General features: G+C 50.9%; 1 protein-coding gene across 1 annotated transcript in view; it reads right to left on the bottom strand.

The window, feature by feature from the left end:
* Igsf21 (immunoglobin superfamily member 21) overlaps positions 1-18,243 on the bottom strand; it is a 219,335-nt gene that overhangs the window by 114,051 nt on the left and 87,041 nt on the right. Inside the window, exon 2 of the mRNA XM_057784390.1 lies at positions 13,631-13,743. Coding sequence (XP_057640373.1) covers positions 13,631-13,743 — 113 coding nt within the window. The remainder of the gene's footprint in view (positions 1-13,630; positions 13,744-18,243) is intronic.

Genomic DNA, 18,243 nt, shown 5'->3' with positions numbered 1-18,243 from the left:
AAGTGTCCTCGTAACATCTGTCGAAATGATTGACCTGTACACACGGGCAGTTTCCTTTCTTCCCCTGGGACTCCAGTGTGCTGTGAGGGACACAGTGGGTTTCTGCAGCTATTTGGTAGGGGATGGGGACAGGCCAGTAGGGTTGCAGTGCAGTCTGGGGAGAGCTGGGGGGTTGTTCATTGACACTGTGGACCCCTCTGAGGCTCTCTTCCCAGATCAGCCTGCTCCAGCCACAGGGCTCCCTCTGTGTAGCCGGAAGCCCCACCCTAAACCCTCCAACCACCTACCTTCCACCACCTTCCCCCGTGCTTCAGTGTAAGGTGAGGACCCCCACCTGGGCCTCGTGGTTTTATTCTGCAATACCAAGCAGTTCCAGGGGTTGGCGCTGTCCTGACTCATGCTGAAAGACTCATGGTTGCTCAAGGACATGGACTTGGGGACAGGGAGGATAAGCATGGAAGTAAGGGTGCAGTTAGGGGGCAACCCACTCCGAGAGGTGACCAAGGCTTCCATGTGAGATGGATTCATAGCAGGTGTTTAGAGCTGACCAGGTGGAGGATATACAGGTGGGGCAGTGACAAGGGAACCCAGAGGTCAGAAAATACCCTAGATTTGGCTTAGGAAATCTGTGGGTGATGACGTCATTTGCTATGATGAGGGGAAAGGGGAGGAGTAGGCTGAGGGGGGTTTGCAGAGATTCATGGTAGCCGTGCCAAATGGGAGATACTTGTCAAATACCTCTGTGCAAGGACAGCAACTTTATAAAATTGGATGGTGGCACGCCTCCTGCTCTTAGCCGTCTTGGATCACCCCTCATGGATTTTGTCCAAGTCCCACAGCATGGATGCTGAATACCATGCATCCTGCTCATCCCTTCCCTCCCCAGCCCCTCACTGAGCACCCAACGGAGTTGAGACGGACCACCCTCAGGCCCTTTGTACCTCCCTTCCCTCAGTGTGACACATCTGTCCCAGCTCTATACCAGGCTCTCCTTTCTATTGTTGGGACTCCATTATCTGTCCCAGCAGAGTACATGCGGGGACAATACCTCTGTGTGAAAACCCAAGCTCTCTACTGATGCTTTTTCTCCACCGGGAAGGGTGAGGGGTGAAGCTAGGAGCTGGGGGACCACCCTGGTTTCCAGCTCACAGATGTGCTGGGCTTCCCTCCTCTGTCTCTCCAGGTTGCACCTTGAGTGATCTGCTATTCAAGGAATAAGCAGGGTTAAAGGGGACTGTGTGAACCACTTAAGGAAATAAACAACTTCTATTCAAGGAATAAGCAGGGTTAAAGGGGACTGTGTGAACCACTTAAGGAAATAAACAACTTCCCAACATCCGCAATTATTTTGGAAGCACCTGTTCTCGTATAATTAATGTGCCAATTAAAATGATTATTATAGCCGTTAAAGTATATCCCCCAAGAACCGCGGCTTCGCGATACTTGTTTACACTCATTGGAGTCATTCCACCACCTTGCAGGAGAATAATAGCAACAACAACAACAACAACAATGCAGCTTCAGCTGCTGAATCGTCTCCTGAGCGGGCTTTCTGTTGACCCAGGCTTCCGCCTCCTTCCCGCTGTGGGTGGCTGAGGTCTTTGTTTGTGTTGTGCCTCCACGAGGAGTCAGCTCTGGGCAGTCATGCCCAGCATTTTCTAAAGGAGCATCCAGCTTGAAGGAATCTATGAGGACAGGAGGGGAGGGGCGCATGGCTACTGCCTCTCCACCCTGTGCTCATCTCAGGCTAGGTGAACCATGCCGCCTGTGTCTTCTTACGGGAGAGAAGCCATGTCTCCCCCACATCCTTGCTTGAAGTTGACAGCTTCTTCATGGGTCTGTGCCTCTGCAGACAGGTGGCTCTAGCCAAGCAATGATGACAACAGCTGAGGCCTCTGGTCAGGTCTGTACCCCAGCCCGTGTCCTCTTTCTAGCTGTAGGGTGAAAGTGAATGGCCCAGAAGCCTTGGGGACCTGTCTGTGCACAATGACGAGCAGACAGGCCAGTGTTCAGATCTCCCTGGATCTTGCTGGATGTGAGACCTGGGGCCAGTTAGTTTGATTCTCCAAGTCTCATTGTCCCCAGCTCTTGAATATTCGTTCACAGGTGGCTAGCAAAACACCCAGCATCACCATGGGTGACCTACACTATGGTGGTGGCATTAGTGGTGGCTACGAGGGAGTCAGGGTTTGAACAGACTCCTCCTCCAGGAGGCTCAGCACTTCCTAGAACTCCAGACACATGGTTGGGAGTCGGTCCTTGCTTCCGCCGAGCAGTGGATTTGGCCTCTGGGGCTCCCAGACTAAGATTCTGATCAGCCATTCTCCAGTTAATGGTCTGGACAAGCTGTTTCACCCCCCCCCCCGGCCTAAGATTCCTCAGCCATGGTCCTTGCCCTTTCTTTGGGAGCTCCAGGAGGCCTCTGACACTCCAAACTTCTGTATCCATGGAAGAAAGAGTTCACGGTGAGGAAGATGGGGATGCAGACTAGGATTGGGTACCAATGGGCTATGGCCCGAGACCCGTGGATGGCGCTGGACTGGCTTAGGGTGATAAGCCTAAGCCACAGACAGAGATACGCTTTGTCATGGCCACAAGTTATGAGTCCTCGTCTGTGACAAATTCCTTCCTGGCTCCTTTCCTCTCAGCTGCTACGTAAGACTGGGCTTAGCCCTGGATGTCCACTCAGGGAACACCCTCTCTGGATAGGTCTAGTCAAAGAATCCTGGTTCCCAGAGCATGTGAAGTCCCTCTCCTGGGGGTTCGGGAGCCACCCAGACACCTGCTTTTACAGAACACTGTAATCATCAATTAAGTGGCTAGCCTGCCACCCCTACCACCATGACACCACTGAGCAGTGGAGCCTGAAAAAGTCCAGAGCCCCAGATCAGAACTACAGGGAGCCACTCATTCAGTGTTCAGCTGGTTAGGAGCTTTTCCCGTTGCTGTGCTGGTGGGTGGCCACTCTGACAGGTGCTCAGACACCTTCAAGAAGGGAACCCTTCTTTCCCAAGACACCCCATCTGTGGTTGGACAGCTCAAACTGTAATAAAATTCTTCACTTGATCAACTGAAAATCAGCTTTTACATTTCCCCCAGAGCCTTCCTCCTCCCTTCCTCCCTCCCTCTCTCCTTTCTTCCTGGCTCTGGAGTTGTGGAGACAGGGGGATACATAGAGCTCACTGGTAGCCAGTCTAGCTGTACCACTGACTCCCTGCTCCCTGGCCAGGCTCATTGAGAGACAAAGGTTGAGAGGTCTTGAAGAACATACTGGATACTGCTTCTTCTCACCCTCCTTAGCTAAGCCACGTGCTCAGGACCACACTGGACCTCAGATGAGAAGATACAGCAGGATACAGCCCCAGTGAGTCAGAAGGCTGTGGTTTGAACGAGTCATTTCACTGGTCCAGTTCATCCCAAGTTCAATCCCAATGAGGTGGCAGAAGTGCGGAGACCGGGAGGTACCAAGCACAGGAGATGGCTTCACTTCCCCATGTGTGCAAGAGAGAAAAGCTAGGATACTGGGCTGATCATCCTGCTGTGTGGCCTTGGGCCAATTGCCCCGCTTCCCTGAGCTCTCAGTCCAAATACACTTTCCCTCCTAGCCGCAGTCAGGAGGTTCTAACGCCTATGTTGAGTCATATCGCAAGCAGCTGAGGATCTAGCTCGGACAAGGTCGAGGAAGAGGATGCACGGAAGAATGAAGGATGGGAATCGGTCCCTGGGGTGACCCTGAAGCTGAGCCCTGAGAGAATGTGAGCATTTGTCAGATGGAGGGAGGGAAGGGTACCCACGGTGCCAGCAGATGCAATGCAGGGAGGTGGCGAGGAACATTGGCACAGCCGAGGGTGAACCATATGATCATCCAGCGGTGTGCCCACTGGGAACCCTGCACGCAGCAAGGCTGGGTTCAGAAAGACCTGGCAACTGGGTCAGGTGACCTTGAACTTGACCCTGAAGGTGGGACACATGGGGCAGAGAGGGCAGCAGCGTACTGTCACATGTGTGTGTTCTAGAAGAGCACCTGGCAGTGGCTGTCGGGACGGATATATCACACACCGCCAGTGGGGCTTTGCACCCAATGAGAAAGGATGGGGCCAGGAGGAGCAGGGCCCGAGGAGGGAAGGAGCTGGATGGAGCTGGATGGAGCTGGCTTTCTGAAACTCCTCAGGTCTGCTGTGGTGCTTTATTTCTCTGGTGTGCTGAAGTGGAAGTTTGCCTTTAATCCTTCTCTGACAAGTTAAGTCAGCCCCTTGTCATTTAAACCCAGCAGGGCGTGAGTCGGGCAGAGACACTGAAAACCACACTTAGGGCTTAATATAGCTCGGTTTCCACCAGCTCAGAGGCCCCGCAACAGCTCAGGCCAGGACTCCCACCTCCAAAGGAGAGCTACGCAAACTTCGCCACGCAAACCTCACCTTGAGGGTGCCCTGGCTCTCTAGCCCGGGTCCTCCGAGACAAGAAGACAAAGCAGGGGCTGCCGGCAAGGTGGAAAGGAAGCAACAGCCTCTACTCTCCACCTGGGATTAACCTTCAGTTTTACAGGAAGGATCCTGAGGTGCAGAGAGGAAGTGGTTGGCCCAAGGCCACACAGCAGGGTACTCTGTGCCAGGTGCTGGCTCTTTTCTCGAGGATGCGGTGGGTAAAAATGAGGACACATCCCAGACAAGCTCAGCCATCACCCTGTTGGCCTTGGAGTCTCTAGACTGCAGTCTTCTCTCACCATCCAATAAGGAAGCTTGTTGTTTGTGAAGTCCACGTGTGGGCCAATAGAACATCCTGTTATTTGTGAGTCCATGCCAGCAGTTGGCTCTTCCTCTTGGCTGCTTGGGAGCCAACAGCTCTTATCAGGCCCGAATGGGGTAGGAAAAAGATCTCGTTGCCGGTATCGGGAACTTGATCTTAATCCCCAGGAGCAGAAGGATTTTTTTTTCTGGTCAAAAATTCCTCTCCTGGTGCCAAAAAGGCAGTGATGAACTGCCAACATCAAGCTGTCCCTCCCTCCCCTGGCCCGGAGCAGCTCTGTGCAAACCCCAGGCTAATGGAGCTGGGGCTCTGGCAGCGGCTCTTCCATCCCGTGCTGATTATGGCACCCGCCCCTCCCCATCTTGGTCCCTGGAAAACTCACAAAGAGCGGCTCTCACAGCTTTACAGATCCCACCTCGGCCATGTACATCCTGAGTTTAGACTTCACTGACCCACACTGCAGATTTCGTGTTCATTAACCAACCACCAGTCACACGGTACTGGGGTTCCTGCGCTGTGTGTGTGTGTGTGTGTGGCGGGGCGTAATTAGGAACCTTTGAGAATCTTCAGTCTCTTGGTCCCACAAAATTGTGCAACACATGCTAGGGAGATAGCTTAGTGAGCACACTGTTTGCTTACATACACACACACACACGCACACATGGGGCACACCCGCGCTGGGCACACCCACACATGGGGAGCACAAGGGCTCAGCTGGCATACTCTAACGAATGCTATCGCCATGAGAGGAGGTTAACAGTCACAGGATTGGGTTTGTGATGGAGGCATGCATTCTGCCACTTGCCCTCTTGGATGCAGATACGGTCTTGCTCCTGTTGCTGTATGAGGCAACAAGAAGGGCCCCTCCAGATCTGGCCCCATAGCCTTGGGTTTTCCATCCACCAAAACCATGAGTCTAACAAACAGTTGTTTATCATAAACCCAGGGCTTGGTTTCTCAATGATAAGGGTTCATCAGAATATGGTTCTAAAGACATAAAAGTGGAAGAGATGAGCTGGGCAACAAAAAAGACAAGGGACTTTATGATTGTATCACCTCTCAACATTGCTGCATTAGGGGTTAGTTATCAACTACATGAACCTTGGGGGGACTCAGTTAGCACCCCTAGGCTTGCCTTGGCCCAGAGCTCCTTCTGCAGTGACAACTCCATCACCATGTCTTAGAGGTACTTCAACTTAACGTGGCCAGCACAATTCTTGGCATTTTTTTCTCCAACCTTCTCTCTGTCCTCCCTCTTTCAATAGACAGTAACCATGACTCTCACACAGCTGCCCAAACCCCATAGCCATACTGAAACCCCCCATTCACCATCGGTGGCACAGGTCAGCAAGCTCCAACCCTACCACAAATCATAGGCAGAAGTTCAAGGTCCAACTCCTATGATGATCACAACCTCAAGGCAACACCCTAGTGGGTCCCATGCTTCCCCTTGCCCATAATGCATAGGATGAACTTGCTTGTCCATCACCATCGTGGTCCTCACCCAGCCCGTCACCTCTGACATCAGTGACCTCTGGGGTGACCTCTCTGCTGCTTCTCTTACTACTCCATTCTATGTTACACTAGCAGAGATTGATGAAGCAAGCCAGCTGCTGGTTGCTTTTGCTTAAAATTTTCTGTGATGGGCGGGTGAGATGGCCAAGTGGGCAAAGGCTCTTGCTGTCAAGCCTGAAGACCCGAGTTCAGTTCCCAGGATCTGCATGAAGGAAGGAGAGGACCAACTCCCACAGGTTACCCTCTGACCTCCACAGGAGAATCACAACATGCATGTGCCTACACACACACACTCACAAGTACAAACATAAAAAATTAAAGCCTTTAGCGTGTCCTTGTGGTCAGAAACCACCTGGAGACTTAGCTCTCTGGAGCACAGACTGGACATGAACTGTCCCTTCCTTTCTCCCCCAAACTTTTTTCCTGTTCTCTGACAGCCCAGTACAGGCCCTCAACTTGTGTGCTTCACTTCCCTGGAATATTCTGCCTCCTTCCCTAGGCATAGGAGTTTCCTCACTCCCCTGGCAATCTCAGTTTCCTGGAGGGTCTATTCTTGATCACAAATTCTTGTCCACCCCACCGATGATTTTAATCATATACGCCAGACTCTTTGATGCCTAGAATCCTTGCTGGTGTAACTTTTAAACTTGTCCCTTAGGGAGATGCATGAGTAAGGAACCATGGTTCCACATCATGGCATACTTTAAGTGCCTAGAACCATCCTGACTCCAGTGCCATACCCCATGGCGAGTGAATGGCTATTACACATGCAGATTAGATCCCTCTTCCAAAACCACCAGAGTCATTTGTCAACTCAAGGTTACCGTAGTCAGCTGGGGAACTGGTTACAAAAATATATAGCTATCCTGGGCTCCAGCATGGAGAGTCTCAGATCCACAGGTTGGCTTTACCTTGGGCAACTGCTTCCAGGAATGAGGACCTTTGAGCTCACAGCAGCACCACCCAGGGACAAAAGTTGGTGTTGTTGTGACTGTGTGGAATGAGCCTGGATGGAGGTGGTGGTCCTCCCTAAATCCCATTCATTCTTATTCTAAAATTACCTTATCTGGACTTTGCAGGTCACCAGAAAACATGGTGGACCAATGGCTACCATTTATAGAATAGATATCACGGTGAGTCTAGGATCAAGTACACCCATCTATGCCCAAGAACGCACGGGGTTCCTTAAACATGCACCGCCAAGTTCAAGTCCCAGAACTTACTGTAGACATTCAGCTACTAGCGCTTTCTTTGTCTCTGTTGCCTTTCTGGCCTCTAAGCTCCGTGCTTTCCCTCTTGTCTGTAAGTAGAGGAGAATGCAGGGCCAGATGATATCATTTGTATCTCAGAACAAACACACCCCAGCCGCCAGTCTCCATCGCATCCACGAGTGAGAAGGTGAGATGAGAGGATGCAGAAAGGGGCCAGAGAGATGGAGAGATGGCTCAGCAGTTAAAGCTTTTGCTGCTCTTGCAGGGGGATGGGTTTCATTTCTAGTACTACCTGTAACTCCAGTTCTGAAGCATGTGGTGCTCTCTGGCCTCCTTGAGCACCTGCAGATGTGTGGTTTACATAAACTCACAGAGATGAGCATACATACACATAGCAAATAAATAAATAAATCCTTAAAGAAAAAAGGCTGCAGAAAGCAGAGCTTTATAGCCACGTGTCCATCTCCTTCCCCCTCCATCTCCTTCTGTGGCATTCTTTCCATGGCCTTGTAACCTGTGCTCAGAGCAGATCTTGGGAATAAATAGTGCAGGAAGAAGGCAAAACAAAGATGCGATGATAAAAACCGCCACGAAAGGTTAAATTCCCATGATTCCCCGTGGTTGCTTAATGGATTTCTATGATATAAACAGACCTTTGGCTTTGCCTGCTGGGCAGGCGACCCCCAACGAAATGAGTTTAGGCAGGATTTCCTAATAAGAAATGTGCCTGGTGCTCACATTCCACCAAGAGTCTGCAGAGACCTGCATGTCCCCAGACAGACAGGTGCTAGTCTCTGTGGACGCGTGTGCTGTGCACGCAAGGCAGGAGACTACACGGATGGTCTGTGAGTGTGTGTGTGTGTGTGTGTGTGAGAAAGAGAGAGAGAGACAGACAGACAGACAGAGACAAAGACACACACACAACACAGAGAGAGAGAGAGATACAGACTGACAGAGACAAAGACATACATACAGAGATACAGACCAACAGACAGAGACAAAGACACACACACAGAACGAGCATGCACACATACATGTGCTCATTCATGTGTATAAATGTTGTGCACGTGCCTATAGAGTCAAGCTCAAGTGTTGACTTTGGTCTTTTATCTTGTTTGAGATGGAGTCTTTTGTGGCTTTCTTCTGCCTCTCCTGGGCTAACTGGCCCTCAAGCATCTGGAGATCCCCTTGATTCTGTCTACCATCTCCCCATAGGAGCTCTGGAATTACAGACGCTCATGCTACCACACCTGGCTTAACTGGGTTCTGGGGATTTGACATCTTCACACTTGCATTGCAAACTCTTTTGCCCACAAATCACCTCCCTAAAGTCCAGCCTCTGTTAATTTAACCAGCATTACCAAGGTGACTTTGCAGTAGCTGCCAGAATCACAGGAACAAGATACATCTTTTACACCTGAGGTACTCAGAGGAGGGTGTGTCTAGAATTTTCTGGAGAAGTCGGGGGATGCAATAGGACCCAAAACCCAATATTTTGAATATCCCTGGTTTCCTCACTTGAAAAACAGAACTCACAGTATTATTTGCCTCACGATGACAACATGAAATTGAAGTGTAAAGCCCGTGACCCTGTGCCCAGCTCCCAGGAGTGGCTCAATGTCATCCACTCATGTTAGCACCGATCCTATTTCTAAACACGACTCCAGGGGACAGGAAGGACAAAGTGAACTTCTTTGCGTAATTCTCATCTAGAACAAGTTCTTTCTTGGGCCCTCAGGTAGGAGGGCTCTTAGATGGCCGGCTCCTACTGGCCATGTATGGAATTGCACCTTTATACGGTTAGCTGCTGTAGGTTGCTGAGAAAATACGAAGAACGATGTGCTAGGGCTTGCAGATAATACTGGGGAACTCCAGTCTAAGAGATGAATCCATACAATAGTGAAAAAGTCCCAGGGAGATGAGAAAGATGCAAGCCTTCCTTAGGTCACAGGACGGATACCGCACTACCAGATACCCCCGGCCCTGACCATTTCCTTGACCTCTCTGTATTTTCAAATGTATTTGAGGAGGGATAACCAGTTCCTTCCTCCCACCCTCCCTCGCCACAAACACACATGCTATAATGATGATAGGTCACAAGATCAATACAACTCACTTTGCTGGAACTCACTGTGGCGTGAGTTTGCCAGGAAGTGACTCCGTGAAGAGCCAGCGCCATGCCTTTGACAGGCAAGCACAGTATATTCTAGAGACTCTAGTGGGGAGGAGATCTGAATGTCAGAGGCATTCTGGGTTCCAACAGACCCGCACAGAGACAGGAATGTTCTATTTTTGTTCCGTTGCAATCTGATGCCACCGGCTCTGTGTGGCAAGTGCTGGAAATGGCTCGTCTGGATGAACCGGGGGGAAGGGGGGCAGGGGGAGCATTTTGTTCTTTAGTTTAAATCAGAACAGCCATGTGTGACCAGTGTCAGCCAGACGGATGATGCAGATTGGCATGGGGGAGGGATTGGGGGATGTTCTGACCACTTGTACTCTCCTAAGACTATCTGGTAGTTTTGACAATTTCACCAAGCTGGCCTGAGTTCTATCTCTATTAGCCAGACCTCAGGCAAGGTAGCCAAGTTCAAGCTACTTCTCCATCACTTTTCTTCCTTCTAGGCTTCCCAGATGTCTAGCCAGAGGTCAGAGAGTATTATTGACTCTCAATCTCCCGCAAAGAATCAATCTATACTCTATGCTTTGGAAAGTCTCTGTGTGTGTGTGGGGGGGGTGTGGGTGTGCGCGCACCCGCGCACGCGTGTGTGTGTGTGTGTGTATATGTGTGCGCGCGCTCACACTCATGTGCACGTGTCTGTGTGGTGCTAGGTATTGAACCCAGAACCTTGCACATGCTAGGCAAGTGCTCTACCACAGAGCCACTCACTCAAGCTTCTATGCTTTGGGGAAACTGATGATCTATTGCGCAGACGCTTTTCTAGAGCCAAGCAGAGCGGCAAGACTTAACATACTCACTGGACTGCTCAGTGCCCATTGGGCTGAGTGAGCGGAGCAGTGATGGCTCATCACAATGCCCCTGCTTTTCCCTTCTGAAGGGATTGGAGGCCTGGGCCTGGCTGGGCCTGTGGGATCTATTCATAGCTTTCTAAGCCAGGCTCTGTAAACTCATTCAGGAGTTGGGGGAGGCAGGAGGAGGGAAGTCACAGGGGCCTGGAAACAAAAGGCACTGGGCAGTTTGCTGTTTGTAGCTAGGCTTCTGGAGTGGGGGCAAGATGGAGGCAGGCTAAGGGCGCTGGTCCAGTGGGGAGGATGTTCATTGGAGAAGAAGGCTGGGACTTTCCTTGCTGCCTCTCCCATGCCCCCTGGAAACCCTGCCCAGACCCAGGTCCTGGAGCCTCCACCTAGTTCTTATCTCTCTCTCTCTCTCTCTCTCTCTTCGGCTGTCTCTGCGAGAAAAGAGGAAGGCCAGAACGGCAGCAGTCGAAGGGGAGAAAAAGCTGGCAGCATGGAACATCTTTCCTGGAATTTCCTTCTGCCCCAGCCTCCATCCTCCCCATCAGAGGCAGAGCATGTGGGCTCTTCTGGTCCCCAGGAGAGCAACCAGACAGCTGAGCCACCACCCTGTCCAGCTCCAGAATTAAAAGGGCCCCTGGCATTTGGCTCCAGTGGGTAATTTGCATATGATTTGCATACATCTGCATCCTCCCATGCCAGAGGAACTTCAGTCAAAGTATGTGAAATGAAATAAGATAAATTAGTACACTCTACCTTGGCCCCATACATAGGGCCTGACACCCACAGGAAATATAACCAATTCTTTAAGCAGTCAATGCAGGGAGTAGGTTGGGGTGGGCAGAAGTAAGGTGGAAGCCTCCATCCAGCCTGGAGACTCAAGTTATGCTGGGCCTCGAGTTTATGGAGTCTCAGGGACACTTCTGTGCTTATGCCCAGCCTGGCCTGGTATTGTCTCTCCTCTGGAAGTTGTCTCTGATGGAAGACTGTCATCTCCACTAGCACGCTGACTGCTGGGGAAGGACATGGAAGGCTATGGGGCCTCTGGACTCTTCCAAGCCCCAACTCTACCCCACCTACCAGGGACCATTCCTATTGGTCCATAATGCCTTTCTTCTCTCCTCTCTGATTCTACCCTGGGTAAGGGAGGATGAGACGTGACCTCAGTGTCAGCCAGCAGCTGGGGTTATTCTCTCTCGGATCCTTGATGTTCATAGTCTGTGACAGTCAAGTAGCCCCCACAGCCTGTGACTCCACAGATGACAGTACAACTCAAGGCTAGGCTCTTGCGGGTCTGGGCCGGTTGGTCTCCCTCTCCGAGGACCATGGGTCCAAGTATGCAGCTCACACTTGTAGGGCACGGATGGAAGTGCCTTGGAACTGGTTCCAAGCAGAAGGGGCTATAATGCTGAGATGGGGTCAGGCTTGGGTTCAGAAGAGCGCGGGCAGAGTCAACGAAACAACACTCATCAGCAAACGATAAACCGAAGACATTCAGAAATTCAAGATGGATGGCAAGGAAGGCACTGAGTAAGACACGTGAATGATGGAGGGAAGTGGTGAAGAGTAACCTGGGTGGGGCATTGACGTACCCAGGACTTCTTCTTCCTCTCATCCCTCACCCCAAGTTTCCAAGCTCTGTGGGTGAATGCCAGGCAGAGTAGCCAAAGATGCTCCTGAACGTCTGGTCCTCCTGTCTCCCCTTCACAGTGCTGGGGTTCATAACCAAGGCTCCCTAGGTGCCAGGCAAGCACTTACCCACTGAGCTGCACACGCACCCTTTGAAGAGTGGTTTCTATCAGGCATCTTTAATTGAGGCGGGAGTTCACTTCACCCACACTCTATTTCCATGTGGCCCGTGAACAAAGCACGGTTTTTATTTTTTTTTAACTGTTCGATATAAGGAAAGAAGGGATTTTGGGACACGGGGAAAATCATACAAAATTCAACTTGCTGGCTTCCATGCACAGCAGGTTTAGGGACGTGGTGTGCCCTCTCGCTCACACATTGTCTCCAAACAGTGCGGAGGAACCGTGACTCACACTCTATGGTCGGCAGAAAAGAACACGGTTACAGTTTTGGCCTTAACCGGGAAATGATGCCCAGGCTTAGATCCCAGGAGAGGAATCGTTGGGGCATCCCTGGTTATGGTCTCACAGACCAGTCTCCAAGCCTGCCAACCCAGCTCCTGCTCCTTTAGGAGATACCAGGTTGGGATACCCCATTCAGACCCACAGAGATTCATTCCACCAAGACCCAAAGCTGTTCTTCTCACTGTCGCCATTGGCACCTGGGTGTAGTGATATTTCATTGTATTTTAATAAATAAAGCTTGCCTGAAGGTCAGAGAGTAAAACAGCCCCACTGGTCAGCCTTACAGACCAGGCAGTGGTAGCACAGACCTTTAATCCCAATAGCCACACTAGCTTGCCATAGAAACAGGGAGGTGGTGGTGCACACCTTTAATCCCAGCCCTGGAGAGGATTATAAACCAGGAAGAGACAGCTCTCAGACACAGTCTCATTCTGAGGATTCCTGGAGGCAGGATCGCCATTTCAGACTGAGGCAGAGGTAAGAGCCAGTGGCTGGCTGTTTTGCTTTTCTGACTCTCAAGTTGAATCTCAATATCTGTCTCTGGGTTTTTATTAATCGTGCTACACCTGGGTACCTGGGTGACTTCTGTACATCTTGAGCCACTTCCTTCCTCAGGCGTAGGTAGCTGGTGCCAGGCACCAGGCTGGGTCTCATGCAGTAAGCTGAAGTGGCAGAAAATATCTGACATGCACCGTGCTTTTTGGTTGTTTAAGACAGACTCTCACTATGAGGTCAGGCTTGCCCTAAAACCAGCAAACCTCCTGCTTCAGCCTCTCGAGCTGTCTGTGCATCACCCCGCTTGACTGAAAGGCATCTCGAAAGAAGGAAGCCTTCCTGTCCTCTCTCTCTGAAAACATGGCTGAAGCACCCTGCTTAGGAGTGCTTAGCACGCCGTCCCTGGAGCTTGCACTTCTCAGTGACTTCTCTGGGACACTGACGGAGCTCTGGGCTTATCAAAAACACAGAGAAAACCAAAGAAAGAAAGAGAGCCAAGGGCAGCTTAGGGATGGCCAGAACTGAGGACACAATCTTGCCTGTGGACTCTGTCACAGGCCTGGTTCACAGAGACAGCCATAGGGAACGGCCACTTACCCGGTACCACACGATCTCACGCATGCGGCCGTCTGTCTTGAAGTTGCACTTCAGGGTCACTGCATCCCCAGCCACCACAGGAGGAAGGGGCTCAATGTTCACTGTCAGGTAGCCTGTGGAGGGAGGGGAAGAGGGATGAGACAGGCAAGCATAATGGTAACTTAGCAACTCAGGACCACCACCTACACCGAGCTACACCCCCAAGCTTCAAAGGGTGTGGTAGGCAAGCCACCCTTCTCCTGGCAACCCTTAGCAACTACCTGTCAGTGACCAAACACATCCAGCCCTTCCAGCCTGAACTGACTTTAGATGCTTGCAGTAAAGGCAGCCTATGCTAGGATGAACTTTGAAGGGAATACCCTATGCTCCATCTATGTTTATGCATGGTTGGCCGTGCATATGATTAGAATCATAGGCATTATAGGAAAGGACATTCATGTGAATGAAGGTGCCATAGTCCAAGCAGGTAAATCAAAGCAGAAAACTACCCTCACTCCACCCCAACACTCAGCTCCCTCCTTTTCCTGAACCCTCAGAAGGAGAAAGGGTGAGCCTCCTTCCTCAGGAATGACTTACTCAGAGCCCTGCTCTCTTGGCCTGCACTTTCATGGTACTTCTGAATAAAGTCTCTTCCTATTTTGGTATTTATATGCAATTCTTCAGTTCTTTGAGTACGACACCGAGAACCTAACAATACATAGTTGGGACGATGACCGCTATCCTGTAACAGGAAAGTGAGGAGAGCAGCTGAACGGAGGGCTGGGCCTCCCATGCAGAGGTTACCACTCAGTCTTTAGCCTACAGGAAGGGGGACAGAGTTGATCTCATGATCACTCCCTTTCACTGGCATGTCCTTTCTGGTCACTTCCTTGGCTCCCATAGATCCCTCTTACTAAAGAATTTTCTCACAGGTCAGCCTTCTATACACAAGACCCACAGCGGGCTAGCCAGGTGGTTCAGAGGTAAAAGCACCCACTGGGCAAGCTTGACAGCCCGAGTCCAATCCCCAGAACCCACAACTGACAGAGAGAACAGACACCTGAAAGCTGTTCTCTGACCTCCATACACACCATAGCACGCACATATGTACACAAACCACACACACACAAACTACACACACACATACACACACCCACACACACAAACTACACACACACATACACACACCCACACACACAAACTACACACACACAAACTACCCCCCCACATATACACACACACAAACTACACATACACACACAAACTACACACACACATACACACACAAACTACACACACACACACATACAAACTACACACACACACAGATTGACAAAAAAAACCACAACTCTGATTTCAAATGGGATAAGAGACAATTTATCTGCTATGGGTGACCACGGTCTGCAAACACAGATTTAGGTTACCCTAAATTCCATGTTCCAACCCAGAAGCAGTTTCATGAAGTTTTTATAGTAACAGAATAAAGGAGAGGCATGAGTCAAGGCACTTTCCAGATACCCTGGTGGAGACATCAGAGGTACTTACAGCAGAGGGGGAACCTCTGTGTGTGTGTGGGGGCAGATGCCCTCTGGCAGTCATTTGAGCTCTTTGGTTGGGGGAAGCTCGTGAGTTGCGAAGTTAATGCATTTCCCAAAGGTTTCACTTGATATTTGGTCAGACACAGAAGCGGGAAAGGGCAGGGAATAAGTGGGGGCTAGACACCCCCAGGGAAGTTATAATCAGGCTTTGGACCTGCGACATCCCCACCTCTCCACCTTGTGGAAGGTTTCATTTCTTTCTGGACTCCTTTGTTTAGACAAATAAGAAATGAACATTTAAGACCTTCTGAGACCAAAGGGAAAGGCTGGGGTCCAACAAGCTGGGAGTAGTGACACGCCTGGCTGATGATTGCCTGGGGCTCTAGTCACTGTGACCAAACACCTGGTAAAAGCGACGTCGGGGAGAAAAGGCTCGCTTTTTGGCTCCTGAACTGAGAGAGAGAGAGAGAGAGAGAGAAAGTTCCCCTTAGAGCAGGGTGGTGGGGGGAAGGAGGAGCTGGGGTCCACTGAGGTGACAGGTTACAGCTGCCCCTTGTCCCATGACACTGACCAGGAAGCAGAGGGCTCCAGCTGAAAGTGGGATGGGACTGTAACCTTGAAGATCTCCCCTTCCAGTCACCCACTTCCTCCACTCAGGCCCTATCTCCTGAAGATTTCCCAAACACCCCAAAACAGCACCACCTGCTACCGACCGAGCGTCAAACATTAGCCTGCATGAGATATTAGGTTTCTAGGGCCTGCAGAAGAGGGACTACATTTACCCCAGGGTCTCCAAACCACTCTGCCCGGGGGGTCCCTTCTGAGACCCTGCACAGGTCCCGGAGGCATGATGGGATCTGGTCCAGCCACCCCTGTTCTGGCTTCAGAGCTGCTTATTCCAAAGAATAGGTCCTGAGACACCACCCCTGGTCTCTTTAACACCCAGCAATTGTACCCCATCTACCTAGACACTTAAGGGAGGGCAGGTCCCATGCTTGGTCTTGGGGGGGCCCACTACAAGCTGACTGGTTCGGGAGGAGTTTTGGGTATCTATAATCACTTCAGTAGTCACATCTTGGGAGTACTGCTGCCTCGACACCCCCATACAGTCCTCCGTGAGACCTCTGGCACTTGCCTCTGCCTCCCCACCTCCAGCTCAGAGGGCCACGTGCTCACTTCAGCTTGGTGGGGACTTCATTCTGGGGCCTGACCGCTCAGGCTCGTTTGATGGGCTTCCCACTGCTGATGTCTGCCTATTGATTGACTAGATCAATCCAGTCCAATCGCCTTAATGAGAAAAGCAGCCAGGATGGGCTGGGATTTCAATTGTGCAGGCGACCTGAGCAGATCGAGCCCCAGGGGCCTGACCCCTGCATGTAGCTTAATGGTTCCAACACTCGGAGAGGCAAAAACAAGAGCGGACCTCAGAGATCAATGCGGAAGTGGGAGTCAAATCGGACCTGCTTGGCTACAACTCCAGAGCGGGTGTGTGCATGTGTGTGTGTGTGGTGTGTGTGTGTGTGTGTGTGTGTGTGTGTGAAGGCTAGGGCTCACTCTGGGACCCTCACTAATGTAAGCTGAAGTCAGGTTCACGGAGAGCCCCTGAGGCCATGGGGTCCAAGAAAGTAGCCACCATACCACTGCAAGGTCGATCTTTGAGTTGTCTTACAACACGGTTGTTCCTGTGTGGTCTAAACAAGAAGTGGGCCAGAATCTGAGAAACAGGGTGGTACAGATGGGCCCATGTCCTCTGAAACATACAGAGAAGAAGAAAAAAAATCATCACATGTGCTCACTACTCAGGATCACATAGAGGTAGGGTCAGGGAGGCTCTGAGAGGGACAGGGAGGCTGGGCACTGTGTATGTAATCCAGGCCCCAACAAGGAGGCCTCCTTCAGCCGAAAGGACTGCAAGCAACTGGGGTGCACTTGGGCAAGCCAAACCTGTGTGACACGGTAAATATGGCATGTACCAGGCACTGGCTAAAAGTGTCACACACACACCCAGCATGGCAATTCTCAAGAAGAATTCTCCAACGCCTTACAGAAGAACAGAGAGGTATTGTCCATGGAGGGCTGAGCCAGCCCCTTGGAGTGAGGACGGGGGGCACCTAGATACCAAGGTCTCAGCACGGGAGGAGATTAATTACCCTGGAGGGACAAGCGAGGGGATGGAGGTGGGGCTGCCTCTGGATCAGACAAAGACAGACAACAGGTGTTTTTGCAGGAGCAAAACAGGTATTTTTAAGGAGCAAAGAGGGGAAGTCTGTGTTCGAATGAGTTGGGAAGTCCTGATTGAACAGACTAGCCAGCGTAGCCAAATAATGAATTTTGGTTGCTGGACCTTAGTATTTTGATAGTTGGACCCTGGTGATCAGTCTCAGGAATGAGTCAGTGGTCAAATAAGGGAATAGACCTTGCATGAGTGAGTGGATATAGAGCACGGGCCGTTGGCCAGGGAGGACCACCGTTTGCTGCTGAGACAGGAGAAAGGTTGTGGGTGGGGGTGGAATGAGCGTGATTGCAGATCTGGAGATGAAGTTCAAGTGTGAGCAACACCAGCAAATGCTGTCAGAAGTCATGGGGATCCCCGGGTACGATGGAGACCAGCCTCCTGCATGGGTGCGACATACAACTGCGACAGGGGAGGTGCTGTATTAGATGGACACACTGGCACATGGCTCTCATGGATGACTTGGGAGTCTCTAGCTACTTCTGAGAAATGATTGGCCAAGTAAATAACGATACCTGTCTCTCCTTGATGGGATGGCTATGGGGTTTGTGACAGTTGTTAACTTGACTGAATCTGGAGTCACCTGGGAGATGGGTTTCCTGGTGTGTCTGTGGGGATTATCTTAATTATGTTAACTGAAGTGGTAAGACCCATCCACTGTGGGTGTTACCATTCCCTAGGCAGGGGATTCTGGGCTGTAGAAGAGTAGAAAAATCTAGCTAAGTGCCAGCATGCATGCATTCCTTGTTTTCTTCTGACCAGAGATCAATGTGACCAGCTGCTACAAGTTCCTGCTGCCTCGACCTCCCCACTCGGATGGATAGGAAGCTGGAATAAGTAAAACCCTTTTCCCTTAAGTTCTT

This window comes from Chionomys nivalis, chromosome 11 (genome assembly GCF_950005125.1).
Source record: "Chionomys nivalis chromosome 11, mChiNiv1.1, whole genome shotgun sequence".
In the NCBI taxonomy this organism is placed as follows: domain Eukaryota; kingdom Metazoa; phylum Chordata; class Mammalia; order Rodentia; family Cricetidae; genus Chionomys; species Chionomys nivalis.
Note: the sequence above shows the minus strand (reverse complement) of the source record. Positions and strands in the feature narration are given on the sequence as shown.